The sequence below is a fragment of the Tachypleus tridentatus genome, chromosome 9, assembly GCF_004210375.1.
Source record: "Tachypleus tridentatus isolate NWPU-2018 chromosome 9, ASM421037v1, whole genome shotgun sequence".
NCBI lineage: Eukaryota > Metazoa > Arthropoda > Merostomata > Xiphosura > Limulidae > Tachypleus > Tachypleus tridentatus.
In genome coordinates, this window is record NC_134833.1 from 22026577 (window position 1) to 22036200 (window position 9624).

General features: G+C 35.8%; 1 protein-coding gene across 2 annotated transcripts; it reads right to left on the bottom strand.

The window, feature by feature from the left end:
* Positions 1 to 617: 617 nt before the first annotated feature.
* On the bottom strand, positions 618 to 2720 carry LOC143227037 (uncharacterized). Of its 2 annotated transcripts, none has more exons than XM_076458585.1 (2): positions 2651 to 2720; positions 618 to 1286 (listed from the first exon to the last, which is right to left on the bottom strand). In XM_076458585.1, exon 2 carries the CDS (start codon positions 1275 to 1277, stop codon positions 765 to 767), a length of 513 nt encoding a protein of 170 aa, XP_076314700.1. In that variant the 5' UTR covers positions 1278 to 1286; positions 2651 to 2720; the 3' UTR covers positions 618 to 764. The 2 variants fall into 2 exon arrangements, with proteins under 2 accessions (XP_076314700.1, XP_076314701.1); XM_076458586.1 differs by having other exon boundaries at positions 618 to 1238; positions 2651 to 2717.
* Between the last annotated feature and the right edge of the window lie 6904 nt (positions 2721 to 9624).

Consider the following 9624-nt stretch of genomic DNA (forward strand, 5'->3'; position numbering starts at 1 on the left):
AAGTAGCCTACGTTAGTAAGAACTTTTCCGAGTTGTTCTTTACGTTTTTAAAATGTATTAAATGATTTCATTGGGTCTCGTCTTCGTATCAGAATCTTCAGATTTGCATATCGTGACGGATACAGTTTAGAACATCGTGTTTTTATTTGTATTGTGTAGGTATGTGTACATTCTCACTAGAATATATGTATTTACAGAAATATGTTAAAGCTTTGTTTTCATGCTTCTGTTTTTATGTTTTACACTCCAACAAATCATTGTATGGAATTATAAAAGTGTGTTACACGGTTCAAAAAGTGAACCTTTTTCTAGAAATAAATATTCTATTCGTTTATCTGGTTATTTTAACTGTCGTCACTCAGTTGCTTAGAGATAAATCTGCAGGTTTCCGACCTTAAAAATCGTATTTCGATGCCCGTGGGTAACAGAGCAGAGATAGCCAGCCCTTTGTGTAGCTTTGCGCTTAACCACAGCCAAGATCAAACTTTAACAATGTCCGTAAAAGAAAGTTCTATTATTTGGTGTTACTAAAAAGCATTCTATGAAATATCAAACCCAGAAGCTAGTTTGTTTTATGAGAGAATAAAATTTATATATATTTTTCATTTAATGTATTTTATTATCATGTTTTAGTTTACAACATTTTGGGTACAAATTAATTACTGTCAAAATACTCTTGACTTTTGAGATAAATCAGTTATTGATAGTTCATATTCAAGGTATAGAACTTTGAAAGGGAAGTGCTGGCTACGTCATTTCCGGTCTTACTTTTTCTCTCCAAACCCCGGTTTTTTGGAATGTCTAGCTAGAGAGTCATCTTTTATTTTCATCGGGAAATGGGAAAACCAGTAGTAGACAAAAAAATCATCTTTCAGACCTTCATAAAGAAGTGGGAATGTTTTGTGACCAGAAGGAACTCCAGCCACTTCTGAGTTTTCCACGATAGAATTGAAATACGGCTTTCCTGTTAAAGGGGAGGAAGTCTTGTAAATGTGTTGTTTTTCCAATGGTCCTCTTTTTTCACCAAATCCACGTTTTTCAGCAAAACCTCTTTTTCCAATGTCTTTACTTTCATAATTATTGGACCAAGAAGGAGGGAGATATTGCTTTGGCTTCATCCTGTCAAGGTTGTCTTGTTTGTCATCAGTATACCCGTCGATGTCACCAGTGCTGCTTAGAAAATAATCATTTTGCCGACCATGACCGATTTTATCATTGTCTGCAGAACCCCATATAACCTGAACCACAGTTACAAGTAAACAGAAGGTTGACAACATTTTAATATTCTGTTGGGAAGATATAAATTGTAAAACATGAAATATGATTCAAAATCCAATATTTTTAATATCACAATTTTAATACAGTTACATTAGTTTGCCATCTTCAGAAACATTTCTATTTATTATTTACTCTTGAAAATTAAATGCATGTATATATTCAGAAACTACATATACACTTTCCAGAACATTCTCTCTATTTAAGATGCGTAAAAATAACGTAAATAAGAAACCCTGTGACATAGTAGTATCTTTGCGGACTTACAAACCTAAAACTGGGTTTCGATACCCGCGGTGGGCAAAGCATAAATAGCCCGTTGCGTAGTTTTGTGCTTAACTTCAAACAAACAAATATAATTATTTAAAAAGTAAAAGTGACAATAACCGCGGTTATTATTACTGCAATACACTAAATCATTCTTAAATAACCACGTAATCAGTAAGAAGGAAATATTCTTTAATATATACAGATAATAATGTATAGTCCTACCTCACTGTGTGGACTTTTTGTGCGTTTGTTTTTGAATTTCTTGCAAAGCTACACAAGGGCTATCTGCGCTGGCCATCCCTGAATTAGCAGTGTAAGACTATAGGAAAAGCAACTACTCATCGCTACTCGCCGCCAGTTCTTGAGCTACTCTTTTACCAACGAATAGTAGGATTGACCGTCCCATTATAATGCTGAAAGGACGAGCATGTTTCGTGTAACGGGGACTCGAACCCGCGATCCTCAGATTACGAGTCGAGCGTCATAAGCACCTGGTCATGCCAGGTCATACTTTTTGTATGCTCAAAACACGTGATTATAACCTAAACGTATCATTAGCAAATAATGTAATTACCAGTTACACATTTTATTGAATGTTCGTTATCGGTAATTCTGCACGATTTAGTAGTAAGAAATATAGTACAGTGCCTATTAAATGATGGAAACGTTTCCATACAGGATTCGTGGAATTTTCATCGTACACGTGGTGTCCAACTAAGAATACATATGTTACAAATTCCAACATTAACCTGTACCAAAATAGACAAACCTCTAAATGGGGTGGAATGGATTTTATAGTGTGTTAGTTTTTTGTATTTCGTGTAGACCTACACGAAGACTATCTGCGCTAGCCGTCTTCAATTTAGCAGTGTAAGACTAGAGGGAAGGCAGCTAGCCACCACCACCCACCGCCAACTCTTGGGCTGCTTTTTTTTACCAACGAATAGTGGGACTGACCGTCACATTATAATACCCCTATGACTGAAAGAGCGAGCATGTTTGGTGTGACGGGAATTCGAACCCGCAACCCTCCGATTACGAGTCGAGTGCTTTAACCAGCTGCACATGTCTGCCTTGCCGGGAGTTTAATAGACACACAACTTACCTTTTATGGTCTCAAATAGAGTATTTGTTCTGTCGTTCTGTCTGCTAGCTTTCGCTGAAGATGTCTGTAGACGACTTCTTGGACTACGATGCCCCAGCATTCAGTATTTATATTATTTGTGGAATGCCTCCTATTGTCAAAACGGACTAAAACAGATGTACGTACTTTTCCCACAAATTGAAAATGCAAATTAATATCAATAATTCTACACGAGTTCTTGGTGACTTAAACATAATATCTAAACAGATCCCTTTTTGAATGATTTTGTTACATCACCGTTTCGCTAGCAATATTAAACCAGCCGTCTTTCTGAGATTAGCATACAAAACACATGTCTTAATAAATATGCATTCTCATTAGAGATTATGGAAAAGAACATTTTGCTGAGCAAAGACAAATACAAACCAGGCAGTAGACAAACAACTTCTCATGAATCTGTAAATCTCCAGAAATAATCTCCAGTTTGAAATGATTTAGACAACTCGAGCTTTATAATTTAATTGCGTTCCTCAAAGTTAATAGATTCTAATCTTTTATATTATACTGCGTTTTAAAAGAATGCTAGAACTGCGTCTTCGTATGTGGAAAAGTGAGTCAAAGTTTTATAATTTAGAAAGAAGCAGCGTAGCACCTGCGTCAACAGGTTTATCAGACAAAGTAAATAGGAAATATAAACTTAAAATACGAGAATTATAATGGAAATAACAGAGGACTTGAGATTAACGTATTCTAAGTATGTGACAAAATTTTCCTACGTCTTAATGTATAAGAAAAGGCTAAACATTGATTAGGCTGTGAACGTAGACAGCATGAAAGTTTTTGATTTGGATACACTGTGGGAAATGTTTAATTTCAAAGTAAGTTAAAATAGAGTTTATACATAAATATTTCACGTAGTTAGGATCCCCATCTTGCAATTTGGAGATAGTGGATTAAAGTTCCATCACGGAACATGTTCGTCACTTGTTTTGTTGCTAACTAGTGACAAAAGAGTTAGCTGTGGAGGGGGGGTGCTGACTAGCTGCCTCCCATCCACTCTATCACTTCATAATTAGGAACAGATAGCGCAAATAATCATCAAAAGTCAACAATGAGAAAATGAACATTTATTTATTCAAGATGTATTAGATATTAAATATTTAGCGAAACCACAGCCTAGAGAACGGGCTTCGAGAAATCACCGGGACAACTTCAAACCGGTATATATATATACTTTAAAGTCAATATGTAATGTATCTAATGTACACATTTTAAAGGGAAGTATCCAATACATTGTGATCTGTATAGATAAATGAAGCAGTTTAAGTGTGAATTGAAAATCGTTTTAAGAACTGTCCAGCTAATATCACTCTACTTGTTTGTGTACTTTTTATTTCAACATTTATTTTGTCTCATCTATTTTTTCCTATTTATTTGTTCAGTTTCTATATGTCCATGGAATGAACACAACATCTATTAACTTTCATTATAGCTAGTATCGATATGTAACGCTATCTGTTAGATTGAGTTGGGTTTAAAAGATATTTGAATTCGTGTTTGATATGTTTTCCATTTATAAAAAAAACCAACAAAAACATCTCTGTGTATTTATTGAAAGAGAAAAATTTGATACCTACAGTCCAGTCAAATAAGCTGAAGAAATTTTGTAAGGGTAGTTCGAATCGTCTAGGGTCTAGCCCCGTTGATGTGATCAGGTATATACAGTAGAAGAGAAACTGATGTTTTAGATTTTTTTTAATTGTTATATCGGAAATGTTAACGATCCTTTTCGTATATACGAACATATTATATCGTAACCAATACTTTAAATGGTCGGTTTTTTCGTTTAGAAATTCAGTGGAGCGCTTTATCGTCGCGTGAGTTATGTGGAATCCTTGTTGATCCTTACTGTTAAGGATGTGTTTTCTTATAGCAAAGCCACATTAGACTATTTGTAGAGTCCACCGAGGGGAATCGAACCCCTAATTTGGCGTTGTAAATCCGTAGATATACCGCTGTACCAGCGGAGGACTGCTATTAAGTATTAATATACTTAATAATATATGTACCACCTCGCCTTACCCATTAAATAAAGTTACGTAACAATTTGTACATAAGCAGCTAATTTCGTAATGTTGTAGTATCAGATAATCCTGTAATCTCCGATTTTAGGTTCAGAAAAAGAGAAAGGATTTCGAACGCTTTTAATGTTATATAATCAATAATGTTTGTTCCATTATTATTAATTACTTCCTGCCAACGATTCACAAGCTTTTGAATGCCACTTCTATAACATTATTAGTGTTTGGAGGAAAAGAATGTAGAGAGGGTAGTTTTGGTATCTTCATGTGTTCCAAGCTCTTTCCCATCAAAATTGTTCTGCAAACTTCGGAATTGATGATAATCAGATGGGGCAAGGTTTGGAGAATAAGGAGGATGTGTAAGTTTTACCAGTCTAGCTCTTCAACCTATGCAGATGTGATCCTTGCAGTATGGGGCCGTGTATTATCCTGGTGTAACACAACACCTTTACGACTGATCAAAGCAGGCCTCTTTTATTTCAGTACAACATTCAAGCGTTCTAACTGTTGACAATAGAACTCTGATGTAATCGTTACATTGAGTGGCAGCAACTCAAAGCGGATCACACCAACAATGTCCCACCAAACACTTAACAAGTCATTTCTAGAGGTCCATTTTGGGCTGTGCTTTAGCCAGTTTACCTGCACTGAGCCATTGTCTGCAGTGCATAACATGTTTATAAAATATCCATTTTTCATCTACAGTCATTAACCTGTCCAAAAAAGTGAGTTACGTTCACGAGAGTGCAGAGAAGTGCAAATGTCCACTCTTGCTCTAAGTTTGGCTTCTGTCAAATCATGGGGGATCCATTTTCCAAGTTTGGACACCTTTCCAAGCTGTTGCAAATGACGGTGAACTGTTGAATTAAGCTTTTGTACTAGTTCTTCAAGTGTTACAGCACAATCTTCATCAAGTGCAGCCAACAGTAAGTCATCATTAAACTCAACAGAACGACCTGAACGTGGCGCATCACTTAACCTGTAGTCACCTGATCTGAACTTCTGAAACCACCTTCAACATTTTCTTTCATTGAGAGACTCCACACCATAAACACCTTGAATGTTTCATGTAGTTTCTGTTGCACTATTGCCTTTTTTTAAACTCATAAAACATTATATGTCTAATGTGCTCCTCAGACACATCCATCTTCATAAGGTTTTATTTGATTAATGATCTGAAAAAGTGTAGTTGGGTTAGTTTCTTTTATCTGTCTGAACATTTTTATATACGTCCTACTACATATTTTAGTCATTAAAACCTTCTACAAAGACAGAAATGATGATGCACTTTCTATATCAAATTTTCGAGCATTAATTATGAGATGACCTGATACGATGGGATGACCTGATACAATCACGTGTAATTCCTGAATTGTATTTTGCATGATAAAAAAATCCAATATAGACTAGCTTTAAAACATCTATTTTTAAAATTTATTAATACTTGGAAAAAAGAAGAGTCAGCTCGTCTTTATAAAGACAACAGTGTGAACGTCGTCTTGGTTTAATTCTTTGCAAACTGTATATTCAGTGATGCACAGCATAATTTTAAAAAATTTTAATTTTCACTTCTTTTTCCTGTAAAACTGGAGCTGCCCTGTTGCCCAAACCTAATTCTAGAGGCTAAAAATTCGGATATTATATTCTTGATGGGCAAAGTATGAATATCCCACTGTGTAACTTTGAGTTTAACAAAAGATAAAACTGAAAACTTTATAACTACACCTTGTGTTTGTAACCAAGCAACTATTTCCATAACGTCATAACTATTTCCATAACAAACGTCATTCAAATCATATAATTATCATTCGAGTCTCCAAACAATTCACAGAAAATTAAAAATAATATTTGTACAAACTTGTAATTTTACTGGTATTGTGTAATTAATCGTTAATTAATATGGGTATAATTGAAACAACAAAACCCAATAGAGACGAAAGTAGATATAAATGTTATTAAAAACTGTATATTACAAATACGCAACGCTTCGACATCTTTACGTCATTATCAGATACCCAGTGGTGACGTAAGCTAGTCCAAACGCCATACATTTGTAATAAAGTTTTTTCACTGCCCATTCAATTCGTCTCTAAAGTTTATTTTGCAGAAAGTAAGTTTATCATAATCTGGAACGTGAATGTTATTTTTATTAATAGTGATAATCATAAGTATATTGTGTAATATTAAAAAAAGTTCAGATAGCTATCATGATTATGACTCCACACAGATTACTACTATGTGCCACACTTCATACACATTATTACTACTGACTCCACACAGATTACTACTATGTGTCACATTTCATACACATTATTACTACTGACTCCACACATATTACTACTATGTGTCACACTACATACACATTATTACTACTGACTCCACACAGATTACTACTATGTGTCACATTTCATACACATTATTACTACTGACTCCACACAGATTACTACTATGTGTCACACTTCATACACATTATTACTACTGACTCCACACAGATTACTACTATGTGTCACACTTCATACACATTATTACTACTGACTCCACACAGATTACTACTACGTGTCACACTTCATACACATTATTACTACTGACTCCACACAGATTACTACTATGTGTCACACTTCATACACATTATTACTACTGACTCCACACAGATTACTACTATGTGTCACACTTCATACACATTATTACTCTATGGCACACTTCACGCAGGTTATTCTAATGTGTCACACTTTACACGGATTATTACTTTGTGACACACTTCATACAGATTACTAATATGTGACACTTCATACAGATTATTACCATACGACACACTTCATACAGATTACTAATATGTGACACTTCATACAGATTATTACCATACGACACACTTCACGCAAATTATTACTATGTGTCGCACTTCACTCAGATTATTACTTTGTGACACACTTCACGAAGATTAAGAGATTAGTACTGTGGCCCGGCATGACCAGGTAGGTTAAGGCGTTCAACTCGTAATATGAGGGTCGCGGATTCGATTCCCCGTCGCACCAAACATGCTCGCCCTTTCAGCCATGAGGGAGTTATAATGTTACGGTCAATCACACTATTCGTTGGTAAAAGAGTAGCCCAAGAGTTAGCGGTGAGTGGTGATGATTAGCTGCCTTCCCTCTAATCTTACACTAGAAAATTAAGGACGGCTAGCGCAGATAGCCCTCGTGTAGCTTTGTGCGAAATTCAAAAACAAAAGATTAGTACTGTGAGTCATTTATTTGTTTGACGTTAAGCACAAAGCCTCACAGGGGGCTGTCTATTTTGTTTGTTTGTTTGGAATTTCGCACAAAGCTACTCGAGGGCTATCTGTGCTAGCCGTCCCTAATTTAGCAGTGTAAGACTAGAGGGAAGGCAGCTAGTCATCACCACCCACCGCCAACTCTTGGGCTACTCTTTTACCAACGAATAGTGGGATTGACCGTCACATTATACACCCCCACGGCTGGGAGGGCGAGCATGTTTAGCGCGACGCGGGCGCGAACCCGCGACCCTCGGATTACGAGTCGCACGCCTTACGCGCTAGGCCATGCCAGGCCGGGGGACTGTCTATGCTCTGTCCACCATAGGTATTAAAACTCGGTTTCTAGAGGAGTCCTCAAACTTACCGCTGTGCCACAGGGAGGCACTGTGTGTCATACTTCGCCATTCGTTTAATACACTCAAGACCTAAGATTTACTATAAATGTTACTTTTCAATATAGTTTGTAAATCAAATATTCTAATAAGTTCGTGCTCTCAGTATTTTAAAACACTGAGGGATTTTTAGCCTTTACATTTGTATTTGGAGATCCTGCTGTAGTCACTTATTACAGTAATATCTCCATCAAATAAAAGTAACTATTGTTTTTCTTCAAATATTTCTTGGTGTTGGAACATACGCGAAGATCACTGTCTGGAACATTTCGATTACCAAAAATCAACGTGAAACCCAGTCGACTTACCACTCGAGTTATACCAGCCTCGAGAAATAACACACTTCGTGAATACTCTGTTTGCTGCGCTGAGTAAAACACATCTCAAAACAACGTGCGTACAACAAACAGTCGAAAGCTTGTTTTACTCTTTCAATGTGCTATCGTCCCGAATTATGATGAAGGTTAGGTTTCCCTGGAAGTGATACAAGTCAGTGATATGCGGTAAATCGAATGACAGAGCGGACATCACAATTATTTTTAGTTTTTGAAATAGCTTCTCGGATGAATAATTCGCTGAAGAATAAATTAGTAAAATCAATGTTGCATGTTCCTGAAATCATATGTAGACATAGTCCGCTGTGATAAATAAAAGACATATCTAATCATATATGTAATATTTAAATATTTTTAAAGGTAACCATCCCGTTGTGGCATTTTGGTTGTTGGACGGCGTCTTTTAGAACATTTTAGAATCTCGCCTAATGGCTATAAAAGGTAGCCATCGTAACTCTCGAGGAGACAGTTTAGTAATATTCTTGGTCTGATACAGTCAGAATACTATAAACCTCGAAAGCCATCCTTGAGATAAACGTTATTAATCAGAAAACTACAGATATTTGACCAGGAATGTTTATAAATTTCGAACATTACTAACAGTTCAACTTCAGGGAATTAACTTCGGACGTTAGTATTGCTACAAGGACATTAGATATCTATCTTTTTCTGTGTAAAGTTATCTTATAAACAGCGTTAGGACAGACAAGAATAGAGCTAGCTAGCACTCCCGTCAAGTGAAGTGAATCTGTGTATAAATATAGAATTAATTTGCTTCTCGTGAACCGCCGATAAAATATTCATCTCCAGAGCAGATAGATGACTGAATATTGTTTATATGTTTATAAAATTATTGTATACAAATCATTATATGTGATAACTATTTGTAATAATTGTTATTATAAATTGTGTT